Here is a 16,056-nt window from a genome sequence, read left to right on the forward strand (position 1 = left end):
TCTCCAGTACAGGTTAGCTCTGAGTGTTAGCGATGCTAATGTAAACACCGACCATATTACGTCCAAAACAGTCGGGCATTGTTTCTGATAGCAACTTTCTGATTGGGCCGTGGGTCCACATTTCAGATATTACGTCATATCGGATGAAAATCTGGATCAGCTCCGTTGTTCCCCGTTTTTAGAGATTTGGGTACGGAGGAAAAGAGAGAGGGTTTTATTTTCTGACGCTACTTGAGTTCCCCGACACACCGGGGACACATGTTTATGTAGAAAATACATCAGACGCTAAAGCCCATAGACACAATGAATACAAACATGATTTCTAACCCCCTCACCTCCGGCGGAGCCCTTCCTGAGGAACTTCTCGATGATCTGCGTCTTGGTGTTGTAGCTGTTGTGTTCGGCAACCGTGGCACAGAGCTTCCTGAACTCTCTGAGCAGACAGTCCTTGTGGTTGCGGTCGCACAGCTGAGAGGACAGAGCGCTGCCTTGGCTGGGCGAGGAAGAGGAGGGAGAAGAGGAAGAGGAGGAAGGACCCGGGCTGCTGGAGCTGCCGGCCTTCGTAGCTGAAAGAACAGTGAAGGGGAATAAAAAAGTGTTTGTGTTGCAGCAGCATAATGGCATTGTACTATACAAGTTAAAAGACTAGAAAAAAACTAGAAAGTAGAAAATATAAATGTTGAATTACAAATGTACAGTAACAAAATATAAAGCAAGTTATTATATATACATATATATACGTATATATATACATATATATATATACACATATATACATATATACATATATATATATACACATATATACATATATACATATATATACATATATATATACACATATATACATATATATACATATATATATACACATATATACATATATACACATATATACATATATATACATATATATATACACATATATACATATATATACATATATATATACACATATATATATATATATATATATATACATATATGTATATATACGTATATATATATACATATATATACGTATATATATACATATATATACACACATATACATATATGTATATATACACATATATATATACACACATATACATATATATACATATATGTATATATACACATATGTATATATACACATATATATACATATATGTATATATACATATATATATGTATATGTATATATATGTGTATATATATGTATATGTACATATATGTGTATATATATATGTATATATACATATATATACATATATATACATATATGTATATATACATATATATACATATATGTATATATATGTATATATACATATATATACATATATGTATATATATGTATATATACATATATATACATATATGTATATATATGTATATATACATATATATACATATATGTATATATACACATATATGTATATATACACATATATGTATATATACACATATATATACATATATGTATATATACATATATGTATATATACACATATATATACGTATATATACGTATATGTATATATATACATATATATACGTATATATACATATATGTATATATATACATATATATACATATATGTACATATATACATATATATACATATATGTACATATACATATATGTATATATATACATATATATACATATATGTACATATACATATATATACACATATATGTACATATACATACACATATATATACATACACATACATATACACATATATATACATATACATACATATATATATACACATACATACATATATATATACACATACATACATATATATATACACATATATATACATATACATACATATATATATACACATACATATATATATATACATACATATATACACATATATACATATACATACACATATATATATACATATACATACATATATATATACATATACATACATATATATATACACATACATACATACATATATATATACACATACATATATACACATATATACATACATATATACATATATATACATACATGATGATTGTCCATAGTTAATCGCAAATTAAATCGCACGTTTTTTATCTGTTCTAAATGTACCTTAGAGGAATATTTTTCAAGTTTTGAATACTGTTATCAACATATGAGTGGACAAATATGCTTTATGCAAATGTTTATTATAATTTGAACAATGACAAATATTCCCATGAATATTTAATATATATATATTGTATATATATACATCTATATATATACACATATATATATATATATATATACATAAGTATGTGAGGCATGGAATATTAAAGAGATACTTACCCCTCTTGAACTTTGCCTTAATTCAAACATTTTTAACCAAAATATATGAACATGTTCCTCTGTATGCTGAAGTCCAGGCTGTGTGTAAGAAAAGCTTCCGGCATGTCTTTCTAAACTCCTTTCCAGACGTTAGTAATTCAGCTTTTTCATCCAAAACTTGGGGCCAAATACTGTCTTTAGTGTACAGGTTAAATGTTTGTAGAGATGCTATTACACAGAGCCATCGTATAAACAAGTCCTGACTGATTGGTTACTTCTAAACTGAAGTGTGTCTCTACATCTCGGATGGTACTGCTGTTGCTGGCCGTTAAAAAGCCAGTTAATTAAAGTAGATGAAAATGACATTTCACATAAAGCGTATGTTCCTTCGTTTGAAAATAATAATTAAAGAACATGTTTTTCTGATTGAAAAAGTATCTTTTGACTCTCAGTATGAGGAAAACACATTTTTTTATATTCCTTGCATTAATAATTGTTTTTGTTCTACTAACTTGTTTTACTGTTTGTTTGTTTTTGATAATGAATAAGAAAGCCTGGCTCGCACCGGTGAAGCAAACAAGTCCTGATGATTGGTTACTTCCAACTTCTGTTGAGTATGCTATTAGTTATTCCAGTTGCTTCACTTTGTGCACCTCAACACCCTCACACACACACATGTCCATGCAACCCTCACCCAGCATACACTACTGACGTCCACACCTCATGCTTTACTCACTTTGCACTGAATTAATTTGGTCAATTTGATTTACTTGCTTAAATAAACATATGTTGTGAACCGTTGATATGGTGTGTCTCCTCTTTGTTGTGGCCTTTTGAGCCAGGTCATAACAGTCTCTTTACATTTTACAAGCTTATCAAGATGGATGAAAATTACATTTGAGACCGAGTGTGGTATGATCCTCCATGTGAGAATAATATATGTTAGGCTCTCAGAATGCATCAGTTAATTGTGTTGTTATATGGACCAGTGTGTAGTTCTGTTTCATCTCTTGTGAATGAATAGGAAACCCTGTCTGTTACCGGTGAAGCCTGAGAACTTGCGTGGAGCGTTGAGCGTGGGGTCGGCAGGAGGCGCCATCGTCTGACCCGACGCGTTCAGCTTCGCCTGAACCTTCTTCTTCGGGGTCGAGTTGACTTTGGCCGTCAGGTCTGCAAGAGAAAAAGAAGTGAGATTCCTTAAGAATATTATTTAGAAGAATATTGTGTTCTATTTTTATGTTTCACTACTTGTAAGCAACTGTGACTGAAAGTGTTAGGAAAATATCACTCGACACCGGGTTGAAGATCAATAGTCAGGTACTAATTTATTCTTGCAAGAAGGAGCAGAGTTATCTCAGCTTATATAGTGTAAAGTCAGGATGTACCGAACAGGGTCGTAAATCGGTTTGTCGTCAGCAGGGATTTGTACTTAAAACATCTGATTATTAATCAAATCAAGCAATTATAATAAAGAATTGTATATTTCAATTTAAGAATATATCTTTTTCGGTAAAAAATATAATTTGTGTAATGCATCTTTAACTGCAGTCTTTCGGACATATAAGTAAGAATCAACACTGCACTCCAGACATTGGTCAGCCTCCTAACTGCTGACTTTTTAAATGTGTGATTACATATTGATCACTTCGACAGTCGTTCCTCTTCATGTGCTCTCTAGAGATCAAAGATCCGTTTCAATACACAGCAGATCCAAGTGAGTGTAGGAGTACACAATAAACGGTTATGCGCGTAAAGAAAGCAAATGTCTATTTATAGACCTTTTGCAGTACTTTTTATTTTTGTATTTTATTATAAATGTTGCATCGTTGGAGGAGCTCGGGTCAGAAGAGTTTCATTGCCATTTCTACACTGTAGCTTTGTGCATATGACAATAAAACCTTTGAATCTTTGTTTATGTAAAGTCTTCCTAAGTGTGTACCCAGGGTAGGGCTGCTCGATTATGGCAAAAATCATAATCTCGATTATTTTGGGTCAATAATTGCGATTATTAATTGCGATTATTCATTGACTTTGAAAACATCTATTTATTGGAGAAAAAAAAATGTGAACAGTATGTTTTTAACAGTTGATTACCCCGAACTTTAAGTATAACTCAACTGAAAAACCAAAACAAAAAAAAATTATTTAAAAAAAGTAATAATAATAATAAAAAAATCATCGTTTTATTTCGATTACGTTGTTTTCGTATTCGTTGCAAGCCATAATCGTAATCGCGATTAAAATACGATTAATTGAGCAGCCCTAACCCAGGGTATATGCAGGAATCCTGAAGTCAGATGTATTACCTTTGAAGACCTTTTTCAAGACCCTTTCCATATGTTTTAAGACCTCATCGCCACTTTGAGTTTTAACCGGTTACCTTGGCGACACACTTTACCTCACATTGACTATATACAGTATTGATTGTCCTTCCTCCTTATCTTCCAACCATTTGGACGCAGACTTGCATTTCCCCATAACGATGTTGCCTAGCAACCGGCGTAAACGGACCTTCGCGCTATCAAGCAGTGAGCGTGCGATGTCCTGTTCAGACGACGTCAAACCCAACGGGATGCCATCAATAAACTCCACAGAATCACACGACACACCTACGCCATGACTACATTCAGGCAGACTGTAGAACACAACCTCTTTGGACACTTCATATACTTATTGAAAACAAGCTACAAAATGTAATACCATGGAAAATACAGTTTAATACTTTTTAATACTTTTGAATAGAATCTTTTCGCTAAATTGATTGATCAACTTGTAATACTTTTTAAGACCCCGCGGACACCCTGGTACCTGAGACATGTTTGTTGATGGCCTCCTTGTCCTCGTCCTGCAGCTCCTCCCAGCCCTCCAGGTCTGTGATGTCCTCGATCTTCTTGGTGGTGGCTCTGGCTTTCTCCATCTTCTCAAAGATACACTTGGAGTGATACCACTCCTTCATTTCTCCTGCAGACTCGCTGAAGGGGTTTGGAACGACCTTCCCGATGCGCACTATCCCCTTCATAATCTTCTCCTTGCACTTCTTACATCCTGCAGTGCCACGTTTGGCGTACTCCACGATGAACTTCTGGTCTGCCATCTCGGAGAAAAATGGTTGCAAAGAAAGACGGGAAGAATCTTTCCGCAGGATTCTGGATACTAAGGAAAAGTTGTGGTTTTGCCGGGAAATGTTAAATGCATGAACAGTTGGGGGTATTTGTTTAAAGCATGAAGGGACAGAGCGGTTTCTAGACCCTTTCCAGAGTGGCTGACACCTGACAAGTGTGCCAAGAGGCTGAAAGCCGGCAGAGACAGTCTTTTTAGATAATAAAACGAGCGGTCTCTGCATCCAGTCCTGACGGAGGGAAGGTATCAACCTGAAGAAAGCAAAGGGAGATCATGGGTAATGATAATACATATGTTTTGTTCAATAGAAATGTTTGGCGTATGACACTTTGATATGTATTCATCTAAATACAAAAGACTAGCTTTAAAAAAAGAACATACACATATTACAGGGAAAGTGAGCTCTATACATAATGACATAAATATCACCATTACTGTGATCTTACTAATTTGATTAGACTTCTACAATTTGAATAATAATCAGCATATTGGTTGAGGATGGAGTGGAATGTGAAAAAGGAGATGATAATGCAAAGATAGTTACTTGCAATTAAATACGTGCAAACCCAATAATTCCAGACCAAAAAGCACGGGAGTGTCTCATTTTAAACATTAAAATATTGTTGGTTTAAACATGTAATCCTGTAGATAAAACACCTAATACTTTTGAAAAGGTAGAAAATTAAAGGGGTTAGTTGATTTAATTCAAGCATATATTCTTGATATTAAAGTAAAAAGGAAACTTTACCAACTTCTCAGGACTTTTAAGAAACACTGTGGGCCAGCAAAGCCAAACCACTGGGTGTTAGGAATAACACATAATACTTATATCATTATTATATGACTAGTTTTAGTAAACGTCTACGTTTTGAAGGCACCTGCACATTGTTGGAGGATTGATTTAAATATAACAAAGGATATGATGGTGCAACGTCAATTGCTTGCTATTAAATCTCTGCACATCCAATACATCTGACAATTATTGCTCAAAGTAAATGCACCTTGTATGGAGGTGGAACTTCTATTATGTAAACACACAAAGCGCTTTTGCGTCTTTTCACAAGTTACATTAAATACATTTACAAATAACATTTCATTCATGTGAAAAGACAGCATTTCGATTTACCATTATGATGTTTTATAGCCGTTTTAAGGTAAAGTGTGTACAGTCTACGTGTCTGATAATTACACGCAGGCAATTGTTAGCCTGAAGCTACTTGATTAGCTTTAACATACTCCCTCTGTTCTACACACACACACAGCTAATGCTAGACAGCTACAAAGCTAATTGCGAAACAACTATCAGAAATAGGTTTTCATGTCGGTAATAACAATGCATATATGTAGCAAACTGTACCTTGAAAAAGCTTAGCAAAATGTGTTAGCACCGTTTAAATTGCTACTCCTTCTCATTGTTGTTAGCAAACCAGTGTCAAGTAAACGTCAATTACGTTAAAGGTTCAACCACTTCCCGTATGGGTCCACACAATAAAAGCTCTATTACTAATTAATGTGTATCCATTACATTTGATATCGATATAATTGAGTGTGTCATATCTTTACAATAAGAGAACACTGTTTCTACGCCTCGTACATAATGTGATGTGCATTTCTCGGTACAATGTTTCGCTTTATTTGAATATAAACACGTTTTCCTAATGTAAAAACATACAGTGTAAAGTGTCCCAACATTTGTACACATGTCTCAACAACTTAATGTGTTATTTGTCAGTTCATAAAATGGTTGCTCCCCATTTTTAGCCATGGTTGTGTACTTACTTGTCCTTATTTTTATTATATTATTAATATGTGCTTTTCTCTATATTTAATAAGTTAGTTTACTCTTTATTATTGCTTTCCTTTTTTACCTGCTACGCCACTTTTGCTCAAACACTGTAAATGTCCCCTCTGAGTGTCTAATAAACGAATTCTGATTCTGAATATTATTTTGAAGGACATGCATCACATTCCCGGTAGCTCTCTGGTTGGACTTGATTTGACTTGACACGACTAGCTGGAGCTAAATGAGCTACACAGCATGGGCTGCATTGAATTGGCTGTCGTGGCTATAAGGATGGTTGGGGTTCACAGATAAATGGAGGACCTTTAAACAGGAGGTTTCTACCGCCATCTGCTGAACTGGAGCACTTAACCCCATGCACTTAACTATAGCTGCGTTACAGTATGTTGTTTCAGTGGTTTGATCCCTTGCAGATTGTGTTAATTTGCCCACTTACAAATACATTAACAGTCTATCATTTTAATGGTAGGTTTATTTGACTAATGAGAGACAGAATATCAAAAAGAAAATCAAGAAATTATAAAAGATAAACATTGATTTGCATTTAACTGTGAAATAAGTATTTGATCCCCTCAGGGCCGGTCCTGACCAATTTGCTGCCCTAGGCAAGATTTTAGCTGGCGCGCCCCCCCCCCCCCCCCTCGAAAATGCAGACACTCACTATGACTCGCGCATGCACGGTTGTGGCATGACCACCAAAACAGAAAGATATGGACACAAGATGTGTGCAACTGTATTAAGTATCCTATCCATTTGAACATGATTTAAGTGGGGGGTGGACCTAACATCCTCATCCCCGGGAAGATTTAAATGTTGAAGTTAAAAGCATCAATCTGGTGCTCATTGAGAGTAAAATTAAGAGATCTATGGATACAGCTTCTGTGTACTTTTATTAACATTGGAATTTACTGTGTAAGCGGCCGCGGGGGGAGAGCTTCAGAGAGCTCTGATAACCTCAGCTCGGTGAGGTAAAGGCACACCTTTATATAATCATTATAATTATAAAAAAATAAGAGAATAGGTGAAAAACAGGTATAAAATAAAAAAGTTGTTATTAATAAACAAGAATACAGTTTAAAAGGGGAGTGATTTGTAAAATATTCATAAAGAAACAGAAAATTCAGTTCTGTATCATATGGGTGTTGATGGGGGGGGGGGGGGGGGAGTTAGAAATAAAAAAAAAAAAATTAATTAAATTACATAAAAACACAATTTCCCGATTTTGGATCAACAAAGTACATCTTATTATCTTATACTAACAGAACAACGCCTATATTACGTACAGCGCCCATAAACTATGGCACACCCCCCCAAAATCAAGTTGAACTGCCCCAGCCCCAGTAAAAACCAGAGGTTTATTTGACATTGTTCTTTTTTTGAAATAATGGTTTTAGTGTGCAATTATAGGTTTTAATTTTGTATTTGTGTTAATCCAATTTTTGGCGCCCCTGATGGGTTGATGCGCCCTTAGCATTCGCCTATACTACCTATGCCAAGGGCCGGCCCATCCCCTTGCAAAACATGTCTTTCACTTGGTGGAGAAACCCTTGTTGGACACACAGAGGTCAGACACTTCTTGTAGTTGGGTTTGTGCCCATCTCAGGAAGGATTGTGGTCCACTCCTCTCTGAAGACCTTCTCCAAATCCCTCAGGTGTTGAGGCTGATGCTTGGCGTCTCGAAGCTTAAGCTCCCTCCACAGATATTCTATGGGATTGAGGTCCGGAGACTGGCTCGGCCCCTCCATTACCTAAATGTGATTCTTCTTTAGCCACGCCTGTGTTGTTAATTCATGAGGAAAAAGCATGGATTTTTAGTTTTCACTGCCTTGTGAATTCATTTTCAGGAGATATTTGTTACCTGCACTATTTTTTGTATTTTTCTCTTTTATTGTGTTGCTCTGTTGGAGGAGCCTTTGACCTAAGATTTTAAACGACATAACTACACTGTAGCTATGCACGTATGACTAATAAAAGGCTTGAACCTTGAACCTCCTGGAATGAATCAGATAAGCCCTCTCTCTTCTTCCTGCTCTCAGACACAGCCAGCTCCACTCTGTATTTCGTACCCTTTGGATCCACACTGAGGAGGATGGGTGTAACCAACATGTGGGTAAAGTCCAAGAGCTGACAGCCACATCACACATGCTGTTCAGTTCACCTGTCAAACTAATTTCAGCTCTCAGGAAGTTAAACTCAGACACTCGCTGCTACTGAGAGGTGAGATGGCGGAGAAAGGAGTTCAGCTGGACAGGGAAACCTTCTCTTGTCCGATCTGTCTGGATCTACTGAAGGATCCGGTCACTATTCCCTGTGGACACAGCTACTGCATGAAGTGTATTAAACAGCACTGGGATGGAGAGCTAATCCACAGCTGCCCTCAGTGCAGGCAGAGCTTCACACCGAGGCCTGTGCTGCTGAAAAGCACCATGTTAGCAGCTTTAGTGGAGGAGCTGAAGAAGACTGGACTCCAAGCTGCTCCTGCTGATCACTGCTATGCTGGAGCTGGAGACGTGGCCTGTGATGAATTACCTGTCTTTAAAAAACACAAGCTGGTGGAGCCCTCCAAGAAGCTCCAGGAGAACATCTGCTCTCGTCACGACGAGGTGATGAATATGTTCTGCCGCACTGATCAGCAGTGTATCTGTTTAATCTGCACTATACATGACCATGAGGGCCACGACACGGTGTCAGCTGCAGCAGAAGACATCTCAGAGCTGAAGAGGAGAGACGCTGAGCTGAAGCTGCTGTCTCACACACAGGATCACAAAAAAAAAATGAAATGAAATGACAACCAGTTTCTGCACAACAACACCTCACTCTCATTCCTCAGTGAACCTACACAATCCTCCAGCATCAACATCCGCCCTCTGAGCTACTTTGAGGAAATGACGGCGGCCCTGTCAGATGTGTTACTGTCAGCAGCAGAGCCCGCCTCCAGAGCTGGGTTCTTCACATATTCACAGGGAATCGCTCTGGATCCAAACACAGCACACTCACGGCTGGTATTATCTGAGGGGAGAAGAAAAGCAACATTCATGAAACAAGATCAGTGTTATTCCAGTCACCCAGACAGGTTCACTTATTATTCTCAGGTCCTGAGTAGAGAGAGTCTGACTGGACGTTGTTACTGGGAGGTGGAGCGGAGAGGGAGAGGAGGAGTTAATGTAGCTGTCGCATACAAGAATATCAGCAGAGCAGGGTGGGGGATGAATGTGCATTCGGATTCAATAACAAATCGAAACAGTTATTCATTTATTTTCAACAGTATCCGCACTCCCGTCTCAGGTCCTCTGTCCTCCAGAGTAGGAGTGTACCTGGATCACAGAGCAGGTGTTCTGTCCTTCTACAGCGTCTCTGAAACCATGACTCTCCTCCACAGAGTGCAGACCACGTTCACTCAGCCGCTACATGCTGGAGTTTTGCTTTATTAATCATGGAGCCACAGATGAGTTTTGTAAACTGAAATAGCCTGAAGTCATCTGAGGAACTCTTCTACTTCTTAAACTCATTGTGTGTCCATCCTTGCTGTAAAGTGTCTCTACTGTAGGCTATTTTTATTATATGTACAGCACTTTGGCTCGACCAAAAATCGTTTATAAATGTGTTATATAAATAAAACTTGATTTGATTTGATTGTTGCTGAGAGCTGATTGTTCATGTCGTCACTGCACAGAGATCAGCTGTCAATCAAACATGATGGGATGTGCTTTAACATCTTCTCGTGAGTTGTTCTGTAGATGTTGGAGTTTCTTTAGGCGGCGCTCCTTCCTGTGTCTGTGTAGCCATGGAGGCTGTCATTGTTCAGGAGGATTTCTGTTAACCTCAACTGATATTTCTCTGCATGAAAATGTAAACTTTGCTCTAAATATTTGTTGAATATCGATATTGATGTATTTGTATGTTGTTGTCTCTCTTGTAAAGCAAATAAAATAATACAATTCAATAACATGCTTTAACCACCAGGTGTCCCTTTCTATCAGCTGTGCACCGTTATGGTGTAAATACAGCCTATCTTCAAATTGGATCAAATATAAAAGTCAGCCGAATTAGTGTCGATACTGCAAAGAGACGTATTGTGAAAACAAATGTAAGATGTTGTTTAATTGCTTATGATCCACGTCCAAGGGCGCCGGAAGCGGGGGGGCCAGGGGGCCATTGCCCCCCCCCACATTTCAGCCCTGCCCCACATTTTCGCAGTAGCAGATTTTTTTTCTTTTTTTTCCAGTCTTTATTTCGAACAGATTAAAAAAAAAAAATAACAAATGTGAAAAACAGAATACCGTATTGTTATAATACAGTATTTATCCACATGCATGGTAATATTTGTATATTCAACAAAAAAAGTCTTCATATTAATAATAATAAATCATATGTGTCCGAAAGGGAGTAGGAGGAAGCAAATGCTTATTAATTCCCACCCCTTACTTGATCAATGATTGTCCTTTAAATCATTATGCAAGTTATTCCTACTTAGATTTACATTTATACATACATATACAATCATTTCTAATCTTCACTCACCTTTCTTCATTCTCCTATATTTCCATAAGTGTTTCTGTACATCCTTTTAAACTGAATTATGCTTGTGCTTTGTTTTCACTCCTGCTCCAAACCATTCCATAAAATCACCCCACAGATTGTTAAACTCATACTTCTCAGAGTTGCTCTGACCTTGAGTTGTTTAAAATGTAGATTTCCTCTCAAATTATACCCAGCCTCTCTGTCTACGAACAATGTTATTAATTTCCTAGGAAGTAGATTATGTCTGGCTCTGTACATGATTTGTGCCGTTTTAAATTGAACCAGATCAATGAATTTCAATATGTGTGACTTCAAAAATAATACATTAGTGTGTTCAAGATATCCAACATTATTGATAACTCTTATAGCCCTTTTTTGTAATGTGCATAACGGCTGTAGGTTGGTTTTGTACGTGTTTCCCCAAATCTCCACACAGTAAATCAGATATGGCAATATTAGTGTGTTATATAGAGTATACAATGAGTTGTAGTCCAGAATGTATCTGGCTTTTCCCAATATTGCTTTAGCCAGTTTTGCTTTTACATGAGTGATACAAGGTTTCCAGCTGATTTTGTGGTCTCAAAACCAAGGAACTTAATTTCATATACTCTTTCTATGTGTATATTATCTAGTATTAATTGTATCTGTGGATTTGTTTTATGTTTTCCAAATAACATAATCTTTGTTTTGCTTATATTTAATGATAATTTGTTTGTGTCAAACCAATGTTTTACTTTAATCATTTCTGCTGTTATCACTTCCATTAGCTCTTTCAAATTGTCACCGGAACAACAAATATTAGTGTCATCTGCAAATAAAATAAATTTCAATATATTTGATACTCTGCAAATGTCGTTGATATATATTATGAACAGCTTTGGACCCAACACGGACCCCTGAGGTACTCCACAAGTTATGTTCATGTATTCTGATTTATGTTCACCAATTTCAACAAATTGTTGTCTGTTGCTTAAATAATCTCTCACCCAGTTTAATCCCACCCCTCTGATGCCATACCGTTCCAGTTTTATCAGTAAAATATTGTGATCTACGGTGTCAAATGCTTTTTGTAAGTCTATAAATATTCCCACTGCTTGTTTTTTATTGTCCATACAGTTTGCTATTTCCTCACTTAATTCCATTAGTGCCATAGATGTTGATCTATCTTTCCTGAATCCTGTCGTCCAAAAGCTGATGTGTTTTCATGAAACTGTGCCGCGGAAAACTGTACAAATCCCGTTTCAATAATTCCCTTCTACTCTAAAGTCGCATCTAAAACGCGATCTGATCTAGCTGTGTATATATATATTTTTTATTGTTATATATTCAACGGAGTAGCTTAACGTCACAGCAGGCATAACAACAGCCAGTGTTTCTCGTGAGTGCAGTAATCCAAATGAAAATATCTTCCCTCCGTAGTATTTTGATCATTTGCTCCGCTAATAATCAATCATGATGATTGATGATGAGAAATGATGGATTCCAGAGAAGAGAAAACTTTAAAGGCCTTTTTCTCAAAATGATGACTCTGTAACAGTCATTATATAATGTGACATATTTTGCTTAATATTTGGAGTACAAAAACAATCCTGATATAATTTGAAAGCTAGGAATCAAAATGTGTCTTCGGGTCAATGCGACTGATTTCGATGGAGCAGTTCACTTTGCATTAGGTAAAATAAGCAACCTGATCTCACCAGAATGCGTGACTCCACCACGACTCCTTAACACCACAATGCGTGGTGGAGTCACGAACTTTGTTACATTTGCGTGTCGGCACCACGCAAACAACCCCAATGTAAAGTGAATGAGGCTCCTTTGTCGTGGTGCACACACGCATTTCTACAACGTGCATTGTGTGTAATGCAACTGTTAATTTTATTAAATTAGTTTGTTTTTAAGGAAGGCCAGAGCTTCAGCTGTGTCAAATAGATTGTTCCCTTCAGTTAACGTTATTTAAAAGATAATGATCATGTCTTGTATTACGAGCGTCCATTCCCATTGGATAACGGAGAATTTTACACCCGGAAGTAAGTAGCCTATTCTCCTTACTGTCGATTGATTTTACAGTGATATCTGCACTACTCATCGACTAAAAAACACCAAATTGTCCTTGTTAATTACACAACATTGATTGGTTTGAATTGTGTGCAATGCTTTTGTATTTTCCCCCTTCGATTCGGAGAAACAAATATTTTTTCGGAGTTTTTGGACGGCAGAAGACACTACACTACCCAGAATCCTCAGCTATCGTTTGGGACTACACCATGAACCCCGTGATCAGTCCTCAAGTTCTTTGATTGGTTGACCTCCAACTGCATTCCATATGAAAAAAAACGTTTCGTAAAAGAGAAAATCATACTTTATTCAGCAGTGCTTGCTTTACTCTTTGATAGTCATCACATGAATGCATTGTAATAAATGGTTTGGCTGCATTAAATATTACACATCTGTCTTAGTTCTTTATTTATCTACAGAGATCGGGCATCAGAATACACCGGAAACTATTCTTTTACCGTTCTGTTTTAATTTCACAATAAAGTTAGTAGTAATATTTTGTTTTGATATTATTGTTTTTTATTAACTACTAGACGACTGGGTCATGTTAAGACCATCTTTTTTTGGTTGCTATGGGTTTTTTCCATCGCTTTTGTGTTACAAATATCAAAACAATAACAAAATAATATTCGTCGTAAACTAAACCGGAAACAGCAGTATATTTTATTTTGTTAACACTGTAAACTTGACAGCCTTTTAACCTATGCTTTTAACCCAAACCACCTACTGGTTAAAGCACGTTATTACACGTGTAGAGCAGGGTTTCCGTTAGCCGGTAATTACCGGTTTTTAGCTGGTAAAATTTATAAAAAACCGGTAAATTCAAAACCTGACGGTCAAAATGTCTGGTAATAATTAGGGAGGCTCCGATCGATCGGCCGCCGGTCATTATCTGCCGATATTCACTCTTAATAGTTTGATCGGTGCTCTCTATAAAGGCCGATCAGGAGAGCTGGATCTGATCGATATGGACATAAACGCGAGTGAAGTGTAACCGGACGCGAGAGAGATCAGATCAGCTGCTGAGTCTGACCGAGACACGCAGCTCTGCAGGATCACCTGAAGCCCCGCCCTCTGTTTAGCGGGCTGCAGGAGCTGCATGAGAAACTGACGTGTTGTCAGGAGAGAGAGGGGAAAAGAGAGGCTCCGTTTCTCCCGTGTTATTATTCAAAGTTGATGTAAACTTCTGAATAATGTACGTTATCTACTACAAGTAGTTTGTTTGAATGTAATAATTATGTTGTTTGTTGTTTGTGGAATCATTTATTGAAAAATGAATCTGAATTTTTCGATCTGTTACGATTATAAACTGAAGCAATATCAAAATGAGACCGTGAACTGAGTTTTAAACTGAAGCATATCTGCTCATAGTCCGGTAATTACCTGCTAATGGAAACTCTGCAACACAACTATTATTATTATTATTGAAATATGACCGGTAAGTTTCAAATTAGTCCGGTAAAATAAGTTCTGCCCGGACATTTGACCTGCGAGAAAAAATCCTAGCGGAAACCCTGGTGTAGAGTAATTGCAATGCAGGAAGATTGTGTTGCTTTTTAATGACTGTTTAAAATGCCTTTTTCTTAATGTCTTTCATTTTTGTAAAGCACTTTTGAATGTGTTATATTTTATGAAAACATTCAAATATTAAGAGTACATACAAAATAGTGGGAAAGTAGAAGGTCAATTATATAAATATAGAATAGAAAATATCAAGAAGATACTCAAATGATATCTAGAGTAAAACAGTTTAGTGCCTGATAGGATGATGTGCTAACTAATAAGGCTTTATTTAAAGAAATGTGCAGAATACGACAGTGTAATGGTGGAAGTATACGCACATTGATAGATGTCTTGTAATGCACTGTTGAGGAACCTGTGACCCAAGTTGTTCATTCATTGCATAACTACACTGTTGTGTATATGATATGTCAATAAACCTTAGAAAATCTTGAAATCTTGAAAGGGATGTGCAAAATAGCAATTATATACAGTCTTTAATGAACTATTAGAGAATAACGAGTAATGAATATGCTTTAAACGGATCTGCAGATAAATATTTAGTCTTCTCAAGCACCAACTATCAAATATCTCTCCTGATTGTTGGCACTTGACAATCACCTTCACTGCATTTCATTCAGGTGTAACTAAAGTCTGATTTAAGGGTTGTTTATATTTCACATCATTAATCCAAATCTGTAAAGTAACTAAAATAAATGTAGTGGATTAAAAATACCAGGTTAACCTTAAAGAAAGCCCTCAGGATTATAA

At 36.5% G+C, this 16,056-nt stretch overlaps 1 protein-coding gene and 1 pseudogene across 1 annotated transcript in view; one reads left to right on the forward strand and one right to left on the reverse strand.

The window, feature by feature from the left end:
- Positions 1–6,852, reverse strand: part of lig3 (ligase III, DNA, ATP-dependent) — a 26,689-nt gene extending 19,837 nt beyond the window's left edge. Inside the window, exons 1-4 of the mRNA XM_034098926.2 lie at positions 6,763–6,852; positions 5,094–5,656; positions 3,327–3,455; positions 336–566 (exon numbers count right to left, since the gene is read on the reverse strand). Coding sequence (XP_033954817.1) covers positions 336–566; positions 3,327–3,455; positions 5,094–5,628 — 895 coding nt within the window. The 5' untranslated portion in view covers positions 5,629–5,656; positions 6,763–6,852. The remainder of the gene's footprint in view (positions 1–335; positions 567–3,326; positions 3,456–5,093; positions 5,657–6,762) is intronic.
- Positions 6,853–9,428: 2,576 nt separating this feature from the next.
- Positions 9,429–10,637, forward strand: LOC139435143 (E3 ubiquitin-protein ligase TRIM39-like; annotated as a pseudogene).
- Positions 10,638–16,056: the final 5,419 nt, after the last annotated feature.

Source organism: Pseudochaenichthys georgianus, chromosome 14 (genome assembly GCF_902827115.2).
Source record: "Pseudochaenichthys georgianus chromosome 14, fPseGeo1.2, whole genome shotgun sequence".
Lineage (NCBI taxonomy): Eukaryota > Metazoa > Chordata > Actinopteri > Perciformes > Channichthyidae > Pseudochaenichthys > Pseudochaenichthys georgianus.